Source organism: Martes martes, assembly GCF_963455335.1.
Source record: "Martes martes genome assembly, chromosome: 8".
NCBI classification, from domain to species: domain Eukaryota; kingdom Metazoa; phylum Chordata; class Mammalia; order Carnivora; family Mustelidae; genus Martes; species Martes martes.
Window position 1 is genome coordinate 120,232,340 of NC_137895.1, and position 19,401 is coordinate 120,251,740.

A 19,401-nucleotide genomic window follows, 5' to 3' on the forward strand; every position below is an offset into this window, starting at 1 on the left:
GTGAAGGTTTGTTGTTTCCCATTGATATTAAAAATATTTTTTTATTGCTTTTCATAATAGAGCTTGAACTAACATGTCCTGAATCCATACATTAAATAAAACTTTCGGCACTACTCAGTATATCTCCTAAGACAGAGTCATATTTAAAATGGAGCACAAGCAGGGCACATGGGTGGCTCAGTCAGTTCAGCGCCCGACTCTTGGTTTCAGCTCAGGCTAAGATCTCAGGGTTGTGAGACTGAGCCCCACATTGTGTTCAGCACTGGGTGTGGAGCCTGCTTGAGATTCTCTCTGTCCCTCTTCCTCTACCCCTCACTCCTCCTCCCTCCTTCTTTCTCTCTCCCTCTCTAAAAAAAATAAAATAAAATAAAAACGATGGAGCACAAGACCCTGTTCCCAAATGTGTGTTTTGCCTATAATGGTGTCAGGAAACCTGGTGTAGCACCTGGTGGGCAGGCTTGACAGTGGTAAGACCCCAATGTATTCACACAGGTGACAGGTGGAACCACAGAACAGCCGCCATTATTGATCTCACATTCATTGATATCTTGGCAACTGTATCCATTTCCTTGCCAGCCTAGAAAGATTAGAAGATTTGAAAAGTTAGCTCTATAGACAAGTTATCAACAAAGAAATGCAAATCATCAAAGATACATAAAGACCCGCTTTGCTTGAAGAAACTATAGATTAAAATGAGGTAGACTCTACCTCTCAGGTTGGCAAAAACGGTTTTACATTCTTAAAAACAAATTCTGGCAAAGAGGTGGGCAAATGAGGTATTCTTATATGCTTTTAGTCAGAAGTTAAATTAATAAAATCTGTTTGGAAATAGATCTAGAGGTATTCTTTAAAATTTTAAAAATATATACCTTTGGCTAACAATTCCACTTCTTAAAACTTTTCTGCAGTGATAAAACTGCCTGTATCTATAGATGTAGGTAAGCAGATGTCTATGGCAGAGTTGTTTAATGGGGGGAGAAAAACCCTCAATGATCACTAGCAGCATAGCTGAATTTATTACGACTCATCTATACCACTGAATATGAAGAACTACTTTTAATGACACACACATATTAAAAATTTTCCCAAATACACTTATTAATATATAATAATAACTATATAATAATAATAATAACTAATAATATAAACTTTTAGAATAATATGCAGAGTATGACCCCAATTGGGGGAAATAATTTTTTGAACCTGCCTATGTGTCTGTGTGTTTGTATGAGCGAAGGAAAAGGAAGAGGAGGAGAGAGAACAACTGTGAACAGTATTCTCGTTAGGAGGACAAGATTGAAGGTGAAGAAAGAACGTCCTTTTCCTCTAGATATTTCTGTTGAAATCATTGTTACAGTGAGTTTTATTACTCTTATAATTCAAATGACTAAAATTATAAGAATGTTTAAAACCTTCTATATTTTCAAAAATATTTCTTTTCTTTCATGTAAGTAGAGTCCCCTTCTAAAAATCTGCTTGTGGGGTGCCTGGGTGGCTCAGTCCTTAAGCGTCTGCCTTCAGCTCAGGTCATGAACCCAGGGTCCTGGGATGCCCCGAATAGGGCTCCCTGCTCAGCGGGAAGCCTACTTCTCCCTCTGCAACTCCCCCTGCTTGTGTTTCCTCTCACTATCTCCATCAAATAAATAAATTAAGAAAATAATAATAATAATAATAATAAATTTTTAAAAAATCTACTTGTGAAAATTATTGTATTTACCGGTGAAGAATGCACAGAAGAGAGCTGGAAGGAAACATGCCCCAATGTCAAAGGTGGTTCTCTGAGTGATAAGACTACAGGCATTTCTCTGCCATTTTATTTTCCTATTTTTATACTTTCTTTATATTTTATAAGCAGCATGTATTATTTTGACATGCAGGAAAAAAAATAACATGATTGACAGGAAAACAAAAAGTTTTGTTTCTCTTTTTTTTTTCCTTTAACGATTAGTAAAAGAATCCTATAGTTCATATATTTTATTTTTCTGATTTCTAGTTTTTAAAAACTGTCACTGGCAAATTACCTTCAGGAATGTGGTTATTTGCAAATTTTATTTGCCCCTGAGAACTGAGAGGGGAAAAAGTCTTTACATGTTTTTTCAATTTCTTCCTAGTTATACAAGATCTAAGCAGGTAACACAAAGAAAGTCACTAAACCAAAAGTCACTAGATGAAGCAACAGGTGTGTGGGTTCCTAGTTGAGACAGATCAATGAAGAATTCAGCAGCCCCGCTCAGATCCACAGTCAGGCAGACTTAGGTTTGACTCCTGACTGCTTATAAGCTATGTGATCTTGGACAAGTTATGTACCTTCTCCAAACCTCATGGTCTTATATTTTAAAGTGGGAATAAAACTAATTCCTAACATTTCTTGATTTTGTCATAGTTGCAAGAATTAAAAATTGCCTGGCACAGTGTCTAGATGAAGTTTCCATAAAATAATTATATTCTTATATGCTCCACCTTCTGACAACACACAAGGAGTGCCAAGGGGCCTTGTAGACTCTCCGAGGTCTGGTCAATTGCTCACCAGTGCACCCAGCACAGTGCTTTGCTCACACTGCGTGCGTGCTCTACAGATATGCACTGATTGGATGATGACAATCTCCTACAGTGAGACACGAAGCATAGACTCAAACCCAGGCAGCCTCGGAGCCCAGAGTCTACATTTTCAGTGACTCTGCATGGGACCTGACCTGGAGATTCAGCCCATGTGGGTCTGAGATGAAACCAGACATCCTTATTTATAGCAAGACCATAGGGTCTCCCAGTGACACACCCCGGTGAGGACTACTGGACTCAAGCACTGACACTAAGAGGTGAAGTCATCTGCCCAAGTTTACAAACATCTGGCCAGTAAGGGAGGTGGGGCTAGAACAAGTCCCAGTCAGCTGCCGCCACAGCAAGCAGGTGCTTGACCCTGCCCCCCACATTTGGCTCGGGCCCTCTGATTTCTATGGCTGAATCATTACATTACAGCAGAAAGATGGGCTCGTGGTGGGAGTTAGTGAAACAGGACTTGCTTCCTGAGAATGGTCTCCTTAGCTTTCGGCAGCGGAGGACAAGTTGTTCCGGCACCTTGCCTAGCAGGGCGTGGATGAGCCCCCATACCTGTCGGGCAGGCCCCGCAGTAGAAAGAGCCTGGTGTGTTGAAGCACGGTGCGAGGGCTGAGCACGGTGCCTGTGGGAGGCTGCACTCGTCTATGTCCAGCACGCAGGCCAAGCTGTTCAGCGGGGTCGTCCACCCCACGTCGCAGATGCAGCTGTATTTGGGCTGGCAGAACGACAAGAGTCAAGGCAATCAGGAAAACGAGCACGAAAAGCCTTTGAAAATCTCACCAAGCCCCCAACTGTTGATCCTCTAGCATTCGTTTCCATAAGGCTGATGGAGTGGCTTCTCTTTTTCTTCCCGTATGATTAAGCATTTAGACCCGACCATGCAAAAAGAGAAACATCTTTACTTCAGAGTAAGGAAAACCTATAATTTGCCCCAAAGATTCCAGGGAAAGTGCAACCACAATCAAGAACTGTAAGTCAATATAATTAAAGTCAATGCACTCAGCCTGCTGTGTTTTTAGAGGGGAAAAACACCCATGGAGGCACAGACCTTGGAAAATCCATTCTGTTTGTTTCCTTTTTCAAAGTCTCTCCTTCCCCTCCCACCCACTCCCTCCTCCCACCATCACTGGAAGGGAACCATTTTCCATCACATGGGTAGGAAAAAAAAAAAAAAACAGAACTAAAAATAAAGACCCAAAAGTCTCATACAAGGCCAAGCGGGCCAGTGCTGGGCGATCTTGAAGGTCAGGAGTCAAGGTTGCCAGGAAGATGGCCCAGATCCAGAGCACAGGGAGGTGGCTCGGAGTCTGCAGGGCCAGAAACAATCCAGACGCCTTAGAAGGGCATGTTGCCGGCATGAGTGGGCCTCTGGTGTTCTCATGTCTTGTCACTGTTACAACATGTCTTGTCACTGTTACAACTCACAAGGCCACGAGGTCACGTCTCATGGACAGATTTGTGAAGGAATAATAAAAACAATAGTAATTTCTATAATGCTATCACCTCTGGGCCCAGTTTTCTGTTTACTTATGGACAACTCTCATCTCTTTCCTCACCTGCGCCCCGCTTTAGAGCAGGAAGTGACTTCCTCTTTGCAGCTCTGCCAGAGCTGGGCTCATACACAGACATGCGGGAGGAGGAACGAATAACCATGACTCCCTCTGAGGAGTCCCACCTTCTGGGAGGGACTCACCTGGCCAACCTGCAGGCGGACTCGGTCCTCACAGATGCCATGGCCGCAGAGCTCCTTGGAGCCCCCTTCACAGTCATCGTATTTGGACGCACACTGGGGGCCGTGTGTCTCAGGTGAGCAGAGACAGCTGTTGGTTACACAAGAGCATAAGGTCAGGGCAAGTGCCTCTGTCTTAGCATCGGTTAAGAAAATAATTAATTCCAACTGTATGTCAATGATGTTCATGTGGAATCATAAATCAGAAAACCAGATTTATTGGCTGCAGTCTTGGAAGAAAATCGCTCAAGCAGTGGACTGAGTAAATGTGTTACCTCTCACATGCAGTCTGAGAGGGGCACAGCTTACTATCTGGGCACGACTACCACCATAAATTCTTCTGGTATCAGGTCATCAAACAGCACTTTCAAAGGTCAGACATCCATAAACTAAAGGGGATGGAGTTCATTCGGGATGGCAACAGGAGGGATCAAGTCCATTCATTGTCTCTCTGAATGGGCCCACCCATAAGCACTGGTGACCTTGACTGAGCTGGCACATTCCCAAATGTTCCCTGGAATTGTATAACCCCATAGGCAATGGTATAGCCACATCTCAGGAAATACGATAATTATTATCATATTACAAAGGGCACTACTTCTCTCCATAAGAGATGCAGTTAACATAGTAACATTTCTTTCATAGCCACATTTTCACTCACAGATGCAATTTTACATAATACCCAAGCTTGTGGTGGGTATTTTGTTATGAGAAAATTTCAGTTCAATAATAACCAGATGAGCAAAGTTGTTTTAAACTATTGCAATCCTTGGAACTGCTGAGTTAGTATTCTATTTGTGCTGCAGCTTCCGAGGGGATGGGGAAGGTATGAGAATAGCGAGCTGGGGCAGGGGAGGAGGTACAGGGGTCACAGAGCCTAAGCTTATTCATTTTCACATGTTTGAGCACTTCTGCTGGAGGGGAGAGCCAGGCCCAGAGGTCACCATTTGCCTGCCTTGAGCTGTGCTGGCCCTCACGGAAGCAGCTGTCCACCCGGGTCAAGGGTCAGAGACAGGAACAAGGAGGATCTGCATGGTTAGGAACTACCTTCTGAGTGTTGTGGAAAGGGCCCATTCTATAAGGGAAAGGAGCTCAGCTCCTGTCAGAAGAGGAATGCAAATGTGTGACGGATAGCGTGGGAGAAGAGGGTCTGTCTGGCTTGTCTGAGAAGGAGCAGGAGCCATGATCTAGGCATGGAACTGGGCGTACCCATGGAGGGCCCCGGAAACAACTGCCAGGGTGGCACCTTTCCATGGGTCCTAAGGAAGAAGAGATCCCTGAGTGTGGCCAGAGATGTAGAGGAAGACTAAGTGAGTGTCATTCAGGCACTTACATGTAGAGCTGCCAGACATGGCAAATGAAGACACAGGATACCCAGTTACATTGGAATTTCAGATAAACGAATACTTTTTTGGTTTAATTATGTCCTGGTGCAATTTTTAACACCAATATATAATTGTGTAAAATCTGTTTGTTCATAAATTACATACGTGATCATTCCAAGGTTGCCTTTCTCATGAAGACAAGGTCATAGACTAATGGCAACAGATGATTAAACTTTAAAAAATTTTTCAATTATTCATTCCCTCCCCATAATTATTTATCTTCTTCTCATCTCTCTCTTGCCATGCTCTCCCTCTCATACCCTTGTCCCTTTCCTCTTTACTCTCCCATCCTGATGCAGAATATTCTTTTAGAATATTTCATTAAACTCTTGGAGACTATAGAACTCTATACTGTTTCATATACATATTTGAGCATTTGACCCAGGTGGCTTCCTTGCAACAAGTGTATCTTTTTTCTACCACTTCCCCCACGAAAACGAAGTTTTGCGAATCTTTAAACCAACTTCACTAGGTTTCTGAGCCCATCCTATAAAAGAGATCTGAGTATCCAAGACCCCATGGGACAAGACTGCCTAGGTTTAAATCCTGATATTACCTAGTAACTGTTCACCTTAGACAATGTAATAACTCCCTCTGCCTCCATTTCTGTAAAATAATAGTGCTAATCCATGAGCACTATTTTCACCTTGGGGTCTCAAGACGTTTTCCAGTAGGAAGCGCTCAGGAAATTGTGTTTAATCTTAGCATTAAGTGCTTCACTTTGTGATTTATCAGAAAACGACTTGAGATTTGAGAGGAGACTCTGGTTCATGGATCTGCAGTTAAATCTTATCTAACTCTCTCCTCCTTCTCCTTCTGAGGTGAGTGAATTTTCTTCCTACACTTTTCTCTAAAGAACTACAAAGTATACTTCTTTTGTTTAAATGTAGCTTAATGTGAGAAACAGAGGGAGGAAGGCAGCCAACTATACCACTAGCTTCCTTGCTCTGATCCTCCAAGACAAGTATTAATCCCATTTTACTGGCAAGGCTCACATTACCCAAGGCCACAGGACTAAGAATTGGCAGAAGATGAATTAAAACCTAGGTCTGTGTTACTTTTACACCAACGTTCTTCTACGTCACATCCCCATATTCTGAAAGGTAGTTAGTTGAAGACTTCTCTCTCTCTCTCTCTCTTTTTTTTAATTTATCTAGTAATCTCTACACCGAATGAGGGGCTCGAGGTCACCACCCCAAGATGAAGAGGCACACGTTCCTCCAACTGAGCCAACCAGGTGCCCTGAAGATTTCTCAGTTTAATGCGTCTTCTTAACCTAACAGTGTTTGCATGCAAAATATATTCTCAAGTCATCTGGATAGGTCCTTTAAAGAAAAAGAGTGATGAATTATATACTTCCCTGCAAAAGTCACCTTCGTAATGATTTCCTATTGCTGGTTTGGTTCTGGCAGAACAAAGCTGGGCTTTCCAGTGTTCAAAAACACTGCGAGTGCATTTGGCAATTGAAAAGAGGTCAAATACACTTTCACAGTCATAATTTAACTTACGTTAGAGTCCTTGGTTCAATATTAACATAACCGACTAACTGAAACAGGTAACAAGCTTAATACCTAACTACCAGTGAGCCAAAACCAGACTATCCTCATCGCTTAACCTCTGCATGTTTTAAAACCCATCAGTGATGACAGTGGAAAGAAATAAAATAAAATAGGTGAACCCACATTGTGCTCTTGGAGAAAAAAAAACAAACAACAAACTCAATTTTTTTTCCTAGAAAAAAATTTTTTTTTCCTAGAAAGCCTTCTAGATCTGAGCCCAAAGTATATGATATATGCCATCTATAAGGCATATATGCCTTCCAAGGTCTGTCTTAAATCCAAAGGAAGCAGGAGAACAATATACATCAAATCTTCAGAATAAAGAGGCAACAACAGCATCAGGAAGTGGCAAAATCTTATGTGCTAGCTATGTGAAGCAGTTAGGGACAAGGCCTCCAGGCACAGGAATCAGGGGAAACAGACAATGGTCTCCTTGCTCTAGTTTCATTGCTCAAAAAAAAAAAAAAAAAGTTTTTACCAGAAAGTTTCCTATGAAATAGTGCTTCCAATTAACTAGTATCTGCAGAGTGCTTTATCTCTCAAATGTCTTTATTAATTAGGAATTATTAATCCCTTTAAATAAAGACTCCTTTGTCTTCCTAAGTAAACAGGTTCCAAGAGTTAGAGGCTGAAGGAGGCCCCAAACCCAGAGCAAACCCTTTGTTGTGACCACATTTCTGCAGATCCAGATTATTCAACAGTGGCTCATTTTCCTTTAGCAGATGTCTGTAGAAGTTTCCTGAAGGGGTTTTGAGCCTCAGGGAAGCTACTGATTAATGGACACTTAATCTCACATAATTAATAGAACACAGAGTGTCTAAATGGTCTCTGTTTCGTTACACTGATTCCACAGGGCAAGCATTTAGCCTTATTCTCATGTATCTTTTTCTATTTTCTCTTATTCCTCCAAAAAGTCTCCATCAAATGCCTGGATTTGAGTATTTAGTTCATTGGTATCAATTGGAATTCATGGGGTTTCATAAACTATCCTTGTATCAAGAGTGAAAAAAAACCAAAACATATTTAAATGTTCCTTCTTAACTGTCCTCTAGCAAATCTATGAAGGACACAGACTAGAAACCAAAACCATTTCCAGAGTCAGCACAATGAGTCCTTGGGGGGGGGGGGGGGAGTGTGTGTGTGTTTACAGGAAGGTACAAAAGAGAATTCAATATTGCTCATACAAAGTTGAATCCGCCTTTTAGGCAGCTCCCGACAAATAAAAATAAGTTCTCTCTTTCTCTTTCTCTCTCATGATTATACCTGGAAAAAAGAACTCTAATCTCTGACATGCAGCAAATAGTTACATCATTTTTTTTTTCTTTTCCATTTTGCAGGACTAAACATAATGTGTTGGGGGGGGGCGGGTGGAGAAGAATCAATTTTGGCTGGATCTTTGGGTCCTATCCCACTTGCTGTACATCTTTATTATTCTGTTGGCCTGCAAGACCCCAGAGGACAGTGATGATAAAAGAAGACCAGGAGTGAAATGTAATCTGCAGGATATTCCTCGATATCAGGAAGGCAGGAAAGTGTTGGCGCTAGGAGTCATTTTCCTCCAGTATCTCAGAGCAGCAATTCCCATTGATAAGTGCCCATAAACAGAGATCAGGAGATAATGCTTTCAAGGGAATGAAAGATTAGACCTGCATTTTGAATCTAGCCCAAGCTTGAATGCTCATAAAAGCAGGCAGGGATCAGGGAGTTCATTAAAATTAGAAATAAAGTCCTGGAAGCAAAAGTCTCTTCAATAACATAATAATTTAAGTCAGGGGTGATTGATTTGGGTTTCGCAAAATGATGAAGCTCGTGAAAATAGCTATCAGAAGTTTGAATGAATTCACTGTGTGACTTGGAGTGAGCAAAAGTTTTTAAGATCAGATCAAAAGAACAAAAGGATTAATTATATGAAAAAGAGAAGGATCGTGACTGCTTTCTGAGAAAACAGTGTGTTAACAGATGACAAGGAAATGGCAAAATTACTGCACTCAATTTTGCGGGAAAGAATAGAATAGATATCGTTACAAGGGAATGGGAGAACAAGATAGCAGAGACATGAGTTAGAAAGCAAATAATTGCTCTCTACTCCAGTGAGATTATATCCCTGTGTGTTGACAGAAATTGTTCATGTTATAACAGAAACAACTTTTTTACTTTTTAATAATCACAGAAAATAGGAGACAAACCAAAAAATGGGGAAAGACAATGTCTAGAGTGGGTTTTTTTAAGTGATTTTAAGGAACTATACAAAAGTTGGTTTGATGTTGATCTGCCATAAATATCCGGACTTGATTTTTTTAAAGATTTATTTATTTAAGAGAGAGAGAGCATGAGTGGATGAAGGAGCAAAGGGAGAGAGAGACGCTCAAGCAGACTCCATGCTGAGTGTGGAGCCTGACAAAGAGGGCAGTCTCATGACCCTGAGATCATGACCTGAGTCAAAACCAAGAGCCGGAGGCTTAACCGACTGAGCCACCCAGGCGCCCCCGACTTGATTATTTTATAAAAACTGATGTGTCAGCCACTATAGCTTTAATTACAGTTGGATTGCAACACATAGGTGTCGGGATGCCTACGTCAGCTTAGTAAGGGAAGGAAAGTTTTCCTGGAGAGGGTGGGGCCTGAGCTGAGCAGGAGGTCGCGGGCCGCGCCATCTGACCCAGCAAGTCGGGAGGAGACAGGAGCTGCCTGATGACTGTGGGGAGGGGCCTCACCGCAAACTGAGGAAAGGCAGGGAGAGTTAACTATGTGGAGAAAACCTCGGTTTAGCTTCTCAGCTTGTTCTGGTTAACATTTCCATAGCGCTTGAGTGAAGACAGCCACACTAAAGCTGTCAGCCCACTTCTCTCATGAGTGGGTGTGGCATGGGCTCAGCGCTCCCGTGCGGCAGCCTCTTCTGCTTGAGGCGCTTCAACAGCAGCCCCTTCAGCTCTGACTCCCACTAATGCTACAGTCCCATGCCGTCCCTACTCCCTGTGGCAGCCACCGGGGCCTTCTTCCTGTTCCTCAGGGACTCCAGAGAAAGACTTTCTTCATGGGGTAAGAGTTGAGGATGCACAAGCTTTTTTTTTTTTTTTTAAGATTTTTTTTTTTTAAGATTTTTTGTTAAGATTTTATTTATTCATTTGACAGAGATCACAAGTAGGCAGAGAGGCAGGCAGAGAGAGAGGAGGAAGCAGGCTTCCTGCTGAGCAGAGAGCCCGATGCGGGGCTCGATCCCAGGACCCTGGGATCATGACCTGAGCTGAAGGCAGAGGCCTCAACCCACTGAGCCACCCAGATGCCCCATGCACAAGCTTTTCTTCATCTAAATAAATAGCTACATTCATTAAATAAGACATGTCATTAAATAAGAGCCATATATTTCTCCAGGGAGTGCCGATTGCTGGTAATACTGATAATTAATCATGGATGCTCCTAACTACAGGATGTTTTAGTCCTTCCAAAACATATCCTGGAAGGAAGGAAGGAAGGAAGGAAGGAAGGAAGGAAGGAAGGAAGGAAGAAAAGGGAAGGAGGAGGAGAAGAAGAAAGGAAAGGGAAAAGGAAGGAAAGAAAGAGAAAAAGAGGAGAGGAGAGAAAAGGAAGAAGACACATTACCTGTAACTCCCTGCTGTATTTTCACATGTGGCTCCATTCTGGCAGCCCAGGGGTGTTCCTGAGTAAAGCTCACATTCATTCACATCAACTGAGCACAGAGGACCCTGCATTCATGTCAAGAACAAAGTCAGGTGCCACAGGTCACAGAAGTACCTGGGGCCTATATTTCTATGATATCCTTAAGGATTTATATATGCACAGTAAAGCAATCTTCACTCAGGCGAGATAAGATCACACTAATAGTAACACTAATATCCAGTTATCCTTCCTCTTGAACTCAGATTTGGCTAACAGGAGCCAAAGAGCTCTTGGTAAAAGCATGGCAATCATACAAGAAGAATCCTTACACTAACTCATCCTCATGTTACTATCAGGCTATGCCTGGGAATAGTTGCTTAATTTTTTTTTTCTTTAATGCACATGTCAGGAACATTTTCACCATTAAGAGAAAAGGGCAAGAAAATTTACATGGCTATGTCAAGTTGCATTTAGTACTTTCAGTGCTGAGCAACTGAAACTGACACTGGCCTAAATATCACGCCCTTCCATGGAGTTATGCAGTCAAGTGAACCCCTCCTTAAGATGCCTTGGTGTTTTGTGGGTTATGCAGTCATGCTCGGCACTGTTTGGATTTTGGGATACATGGTGTAATTCATCCTGATTCGGGAGACCACAGAATCCTAGAAACTTTGGACGGAGAATTAAATATGTCTGAACTATTCCAAAGGAACCACTGATGCTGACTCACTGTCATTTTTAACCAAAGACCAAGTGACTTACCTTCCACTGGGAGGGACAGATACAATAAAAGGAATCATGGAGATTGAGGCAGGTCCCCCCATTTTGGCAGGGATTACTGCTGCACACCTTTCTGTCAACTATCTGAAACAAAGACAGGCCAGTCAGCAAGACCATCGTACTTTCAGCAGGCAGCACAGACAGGCATGGTTCGGGGAGGTGCACCTGGGCTCAGGGAGGACCCAGTCAAGGGCAGGTCCTCCTCCAGACTTTAAGTCACTTACTGACGTTCTTCAAATCAACTCCCTAGTGGAAGAAACAGAGTGTTTCACATGATCATTCCTACGTATTCTCCTTCACTATGGGATGAGACTCAAGGGGAGAAGAAGCTCATCCTATTCTTTGGAAAGCATTGTTCACCTGAGAGATGGATGCTGACGGACAAGAGTGAAGATGTCAGGCTGGGAATGATCATGGACATTCCTGTGGTACCGAGGAAACAAAATGGGAACTCCAGTTCTTTGGCGTTCTTCTTCTCTTCGGTACCTCCAGATAAGCATTTGAAATCTGATCATCTTCCCGTGGGTTAAGATGACGGAACTCTTTTCGCTCCAAGTGAGTCCCTTTGTTTGAGATGTGGGCTTAGATGACAACCTCCACTCCTGTGCTCCCGTGACTGCTTTCAGACCAGAGTCACGAACAGACCTGCCTTTGTCTACACAACCTGGGGAATCTTACCCTATGTCAGCTACTAGTTCCAGTCTCGTAAGATTTCTAATGCCTTTGGGGAAAGAAAACTTCTTTAGAGAAGACAAGCGATTATGCAAGAAAAGCTATTTTATTAACCTCACCTAATCGTAGTCTAATTCTGTTTTAAAAATTAAAATAGAGCTAAAAAATAAAATTTTTTAAAAATTAAAATTAAAAGAGAGGTGAATTATTCATTACATTCTTTCTTTTCTTTTCTTTTCTTTTTTTTTTTATATCCACTGACTCACAGAGAAAGTCATGTCTGTTCCCTTCATTTTACAGAAGAAACAGAGTCCGAGGTTAGCCAACTAACTGACTAAGCACCATTTATTGCCAAACCCATCTCTCTCCTCCTTTGTCTCAAACAAGGTGACCACTCCTGTGGGGGTCTATTTCTGGACTCTGTTTTCTTCTATGATCCCATCCATCTTTGTGCCCTGTACCACAAACAGTCCAGTTCATCAGAGGACACAATTACAGAAATTAACCACAAACTCATTAGAAAGTTTTCTGGCACACAAAAGCAACATTGTCTGGCGCTTTAAAACTTGAAAGCCTATGGAGACCCGGCAGGAAATGGAATTAGTAAGCAATCAGGAGGAAGACGTTGGGGAACCAACCGTGGCTATAGTACCAGAGAGCCCTTGGAATTCATAAAAGACACTTATATCCAAAATCATTAAAAAATTCTTCTGACGGATGGTGGGGGGGGGGTGTCTGGGGTCGTCTGACCATGGCCTCCAGCTTTTGACCTCCGGTAGCAATAATGAAGTACTCTAGGAGACTGGAAGCTATAGTACTGTGCCTTGCTCCAAAGGTACGAAGCCTTGCTCATTTTCATTCATTCAACTACTCCCTAAAAAAGATAAAGGCTGAGGAGCAATTTATTATCAAAGTCAGGAAAAGGCCTACATAGACAAACTTGCTCACCAAGTTTAAAACACCAAAATAGAGGACCACACTTGAAGCATAATCACAACAGATCCAGAATTTAAGAACAGGGGTTATTAATCTGGAATCCCCTAACTTTTATTTGAAAATTTTAATATGGGGACATTCTGTGCATTTCTCTGGGTAAAAGGTTATAGCTTCCACGAAAATCTCAAAAACATCGGCCAACTTCAAAACAGATGAGAAGTCTAACATTACAAGGACAAGTTTACAAGCATGTACTTAACAAAGTGATGGAAGGTCTACTCTAAGAAACTGCTCAAATTTAATTATCAACAAATGTACTCTTAAGGAATTTTGAAATATTTTGTAGTTAAGTGTCTGTCTTCAGCTCAGGTCATGATCCCAGGGTCCCGGGATCGAGCCCTACATCAGGCTCCTTGCTCAACGAGGAGCTTGCTTCTCTCTCTCCCTCTGCCAGCTGCTCCCCCTGCTCGTGCTCTCTCTCTCTCTCTCTCATATGTCAGTAAATAAATAAATAAATAAATATCTTTTAAAAAAAGAAATATTTTATGACTACCCCAAGCCTCTGAATTTAATGTTGTAGAAGATACATGGCTTTTCTTTTTCCTTTTTATAAAAAAGATTTAGCTATTTATTTTAGAAATGGGAGGGGAGGGGCAGAGGGAGAGGGAAAGAATCCTCAAGCAGACTCCCCACTGAGCACAGAGTCTGATGTGGGGCTCGATCCCAGCATCCTGAGATCATGACCTGAACCAAAATCAAGTCAGCTCTACTGACTGAGCCACCCAGGCTCCCTGATGCATGGCCTTTCAATACTCAGTCCTAGATGCCGGAATCAGCTAGTGACTGAGGTCACTAGCTGACAGATTTAGTCCACATACTTCACCTGCCCAGCGACCTGGGGCTGGTTACTTTGTCTGACACTCAGTTTCCTCAAGTGTATCCGAGGAAGCATAAACTGTGCTGAGAATTAAATTATGGGAAAAAGCAAAGTCCTCGATACGGATCATCCATCCGTAGATCATCCATCTACCTGAAGATAAGAATGCCAGCCCCATCAATGATTCTATTGTATTCTCAGTGAAAGATGTCAGACAAGTAGTAGCTATGGGACCTACCTGCTGTAAGCTTTGAAATTTTCTCTCCAGATCCACAAGCTAAGTTGTAGGGAAGAGAAAGCATCAGTTAGCATTTCACATGTGATATTGTCCCTTGGCATATTTTCCTAACCCCCTCTGCTGCGGACTCACTTTGTCTGTTGATTGCGTTTTTATTGCTTTTTCCTTCTTCCATTTCTCCTCCCTCCAGGCTTCCCTTCCCTCCTACTCTCTTCCATCATATAGATTTTTTTTTTTGAGGCTTTTTTTTTTTTTAAAAAGGAAGTACAACCCATTGACAAGTTGACTCGTTGCTTCTCTGCAGACAGTGACTCTGGGAATTTTCATAAATGACAGTCAGTCATCCACTTTGCCAATAAGAAGGTTCAGTCAGAATGTGGGCAAGATCTACTTAGGCAATAAGCTCTTGTTACAGCATCACAACCTTCTGCTCATCACTACCTCTGCATCCCCTATTGGACCTATGTCATCTAACTGAAAAGTCCATAACGACAATGCTGAATTTCAAAGCGGACGAAAAGCTAGCGTGTCTTCTGCAAAATGGTTACTTACAAAGTTGAATTAAGAAAACCCATTTGTGCTAATGATGAGGATGTCAGACTTACCTTAGAATTAAGTTGATGTATTTGATTGGAAATATTTTGAGGCAGACCGACTGAGGTCCTTTTCAAATCTGTTATATCATCTTTGTTTTTCTGGATCTAATATCAAAAGGGAAAAGGAGGAGGAGAAGGCTAGTGGAAAAGTCATATGTATGATACGGATAAAAAAAATGTTTAAAAGTCGAGTACTGTTCTATTTTAAGCACCAATATCTTGCCCATTATTGTAAAAATCAACATATTACCATGTATAATAAACATCTAAAACAGACTAAAACAGCCGTGGAATAATTCTGTTTGCCATTTTCAGTAACAACACATCAAGGAACTTTCTGTTGGCATTTTTTCTCGTAATGGTTGGAGCGCTCGTAAAGAGGCCTGGCTTGGAGTGAGACTGCTTGGGTTTCAGGTCCTGCCTCGGCCCTTTCCTGGGCGTCCTTGGGTGAGCTGCTGCACTGCTCTGCATTTCCTTTACCTCCCTTACAAAGGGGGTGACAATAAGGTCAAACTCATAGGACGGTTGTGGGGGTTTGATGGGCAGAGCAGACTGGATAGTCCCTGGGAAGCTCTAAATAATCGTAGCTTCTAACATTACGACTGACGCCCCAGTGTGATACAGTCACCAATGGACACTGAACACACTCAGGAAGGCAGGAGCATAATTGGCCAGTTCTCTTCTCTGGCACAAGTAAACTGGTCACATCCAAACCTTTCTCTGGCCCCTTTCCTTCCTTGCTTCTCTTTGTGGAGGAGTCCCAGGACGACCCTGGGGGCCTCCTCTGGATTAGATGGAGTAGAGGACATAAATCCCCACAACGAGCCATATCCCACTAGAATTTCTCCTTCTGCCCATCATTAGCCCTAGGGCATTGTTCTTCAGAGGACTTATCTCACCTCCAGTTACGCTCCCCGGGCTAAAGATTTAAGATTCCTATAGACCTCTTGAATTAAATGACTATATACAGATATACAAAATTACTTAGATATATTTCCATTGTATTACCTGATGTAAACATTCGCCAAGATCTTCCCCATTTAATTTGATCTTTCCCAGGGATCCAGTTCTGAATTCAATGTTTTGAGCAGACCCAGCAAGAAACACTAAATTTCCTCTCTCTGCAGCCATCCGAGGCCTATATAAATCAAACCAAAGGATGCATCAGTAATTAGCATGCATAATTTTTAAACAACGTTTCTCATGAGAGAAACTCATGAGCGTTTCTCTGCGTACACCTTCGCTCTGGGGTCAGCTCAACCAGATTCTCCCTGCTTCTCCGCCCCTTTTTTCTCTGCAGATTTCCTAGAGATGGCTTCTGGTAATTGCACACTTGCCTGATTTCCAAAATGGCCAGTGAATAATTTAGATAGAAGAAGGTAATCCCATACATCAGTCTACATATTTTTCCCTACTCGTTTTTAACATCATTGTTTTCTTGAAGAAAAACTACACCTTTGCTTCTCTGGCTATTTGTGGAAACTAATGACCACCTGCCCTCGACCCTCAACAGCAGTAATCCAGGTGTCTACTTACTGTTGGAGCTGAATACTTCTCTTTTGTCTCTGCAGCTCAAGTTCTCCAGTTTCACCATTTAATTCAGCAAATGTCAACAAAATAACCAAACTCCAAAGAAAAGATGAGGACATATTCCTCAGCAACCCTCCTCCGTTGTCAGGAAGAGGGAAGCACTCCAGCCAAGTGTGGGATTTGAGAGACAGCAAATCAGGCAGATGTACTTTGGCCTGTGAAATATCCTGCAACTTTTCAGTTCTCTCTTCTTTGCCCTAGAAGGCTCTGTTATTTTTCCTTCCCAAGGGATGTAAATGATCTTAGATCTTCGGTACTCTTCAACTTGTAAGAGGTCAAAATCTACCTTTAAGTGATGCACAACTTAATCATTATCTGTCTGACCTTTGAAATAGTAACAAACTGCTTTGGAAACATCCACTAAAACAATCCTTGCTTAAGAAGTAGCCACCGTCCAGCAAACGATACTAGAAAAACTGGATACCCACATGCAAAAAAATGAATCTGGACCCTTACTTTACACCATATACAAAGATTAACTCCAAATGCATCAAATACCTAAAAACAGGAGCTAACACTCTTTAGAAGAAAACAAACGAGGAAAGCTTCATGACAGTGGACTTGGCAATGATTTTTTGGATATGATACCAAAAGCACAGGCAACAACAACAAAATAATGGATACACTGAATGGTTTGAAAATGAAAAAACTTTTATATATCAAAAGACACCATCAACACAGTGAAAAGACAACTTACAGAATGAGAAAAAATATTTACTAATTATATATGTGTTAAGAGGTTAATTTCCAGAATATATAAAGAACTCCCATAACTCAACAATAAAAAAAAAAAAAGCCTCCTTTTTAGTGGGCAGAGAAAATAGGTATTTTTCCAAAGAAGATGTACAAATTGCCAAAAAGCACATGAAAAGATGCTCAGGTTCACTATTCATTAGGGACACACAAATCAGAACCACAATGAGATAACACTTCATACCCATTAGGACGGCTACTATCAAAACAAGCAAACAAAACCCAGAAAATAGCAAGTGTTGGTGAGGATGCAGAAAGACTGGAGCCCTCGCACTCCCGGTGCGAACTCCTCTCACTCCCGGTGAGAAAATAAAATGGTGCAGCCACTACAAAACAGTATGGTAGTTCCTTAAAAAATTAAATGGAATTACCATAGGATCCAGTAATTCCACGTCTGGGTATATACCCAAAAGACCTGAAAAAAAGAGACTCAAAGAGATATTTGTACAACCACATTCACAGCAGCAACATTCACAATCACCAAACTATGTAAGCAATCCCAGTGTCCGCTGACAGATATGAATGGATAAACAAAGGCATTACATGCATACAGTGGAATATTGTTCAGCCCTAACATGGAAGGAAATTCTGGCACCTGCTACCACATGGATAAACCTCGAAGACATTATGCTGAATGAATCAAGTCAGACACAGAAGAACCAATACCGTATGCTTCCACTTAGATGAAGAACCCAAGGTAGTCAGACTCACAGAGACAGAATGTAGCATGCTGGTTTCCTGGGCTAGAGGAAGGGAGGGTGGGGAGCTCTTGTTTATGGTACAGAGGTTCACTTTAGAAAGATGAAAAAAGTTCTGGAGATGGATGGTGTTCACGGTTGCACAACAAGAAAGCATGTAATCCCACTGAACGGGATGAAATAGGATGGGGTAGCATCTTCCAACACCAAGGACAATTCTACCCCTCTGAGCTATGACCATAACTATTTTCATAAAGTATATACAGGTACTCAGCCAATCTTTTTGTTCAATAGAAAAGGTCTCCAGTGTGATCTTAATAAGAACTTTCTGTTTTATAGGATTTTCCTGGTTTACTAATGTGCTTATTATTAAACAAAATAAAGATAATTTCTTTGTTCCTAATCTACACATACAATTCTTAATTGTTCCTCACATTAGGAAAAAACAAGAAAGTAGTATCCGTTCAAGGTCCAACTGACTTTTGGTAAGTTGGGAAATTTTACCTCTGGCTCACCTGTTCAACTCCAGCTGAGATCAATAGACAAGTCAGACGTCTGCTTATGATGACTTGGTGGAAGCAATATAAAAATCAATTGCTGTTTCCATGGCATTATCATGAATTCTGTTTACCTGTTTTATTTGGAATTTCTTCAGCAAAGAGAAATTTTAAAAGTCTTAGAATCCATGACCTTCAGACTTAGAAGGCAAATAATCACCCTTCTTCCCTCCCCCAAGGTAAACTTTCTAAGGACCTGAAACCCTGTCTTTCATTGACTAGCAGATCTCCCATTTCCTCCTTAATCCAGAATACATTCCACAACTATCTTGCTTGCGCTCTTTCTGTATTAGCCCTTTACCCTAAAAAATGACAGGAATACAAGTGAAATACCGTGTAGATCTTTTTTTTTTTTTTTTTAACAAGTGAAATACAATGTAGATCTTTCTCCTTTAAAGTCATGTCTAGGGGACACCACATGATCGAATATGGGGTCTCAAGCTCATTCATCTGGTTTCAAACTCCAGCTCCATCACTTCCTAACCCTGTAGCCCTATTTCTTCATCAGCAGAAAGATAATAACAGCACTGAAGGTGTATACAATATTTAGCACATTTGGTCTTGGGCACATAAGTGTCCACTAAATAGACACTTATTATCATGTGAATAAATATCATTAATACCTCTCCTTCTTCTCCCAACACTTAGGTTTGGGTTTGTTAAATGGAACTGATGGAAGAATTCTCAGTTGATTTTAAAATCTTGGGTACAAGGAAAAACAATGGGGTCTCACCTCTCCTCTTTTGGAAGAGGATTCCAGAACAGAGACATGTGCTGCGGACTATGAATGAGCTCGATGGAATTAGGGTTGTATCAGTGTCTCCAGATCTGTAGGTCAGCGAGTGGCTAATCAACAA

At 41.6% G+C, this 19,401-nt stretch overlaps 1 protein-coding gene across 1 annotated transcript in view; it reads right to left on the reverse strand.

The window, feature by feature from the left end:
- Positions 1–16,595, reverse strand: part of CUBN (cubilin) — a gene marked incomplete at its 5' end in the record, with an annotated part of 255,728 nt that extends 239,133 nt beyond the window's left edge. Inside the window, 9 exons of the mRNA XM_080812400.1 lie at positions 446–577; positions 3,109–3,271; positions 4,250–4,376; positions 10,830–10,933; positions 11,610–11,711; positions 14,351–14,389; positions 14,956–15,051; positions 15,955–16,084; positions 16,483–16,595. Coding sequence (XP_080668526.1) covers positions 446–577; positions 3,109–3,271; positions 4,250–4,376; positions 10,830–10,933; positions 11,610–11,711; positions 14,351–14,389; positions 14,956–15,051; positions 15,955–16,084; positions 16,483–16,595 — 1,006 coding nt within the window. The remainder of the gene's footprint in view (positions 1–445; positions 578–3,108; positions 3,272–4,249; positions 4,377–10,829; positions 10,934–11,609; positions 11,712–14,350; positions 14,390–14,955; positions 15,052–15,954; positions 16,085–16,482) is intronic.
- Between the last annotated feature and the right edge of the window lie 2,806 nt (positions 16,596–19,401).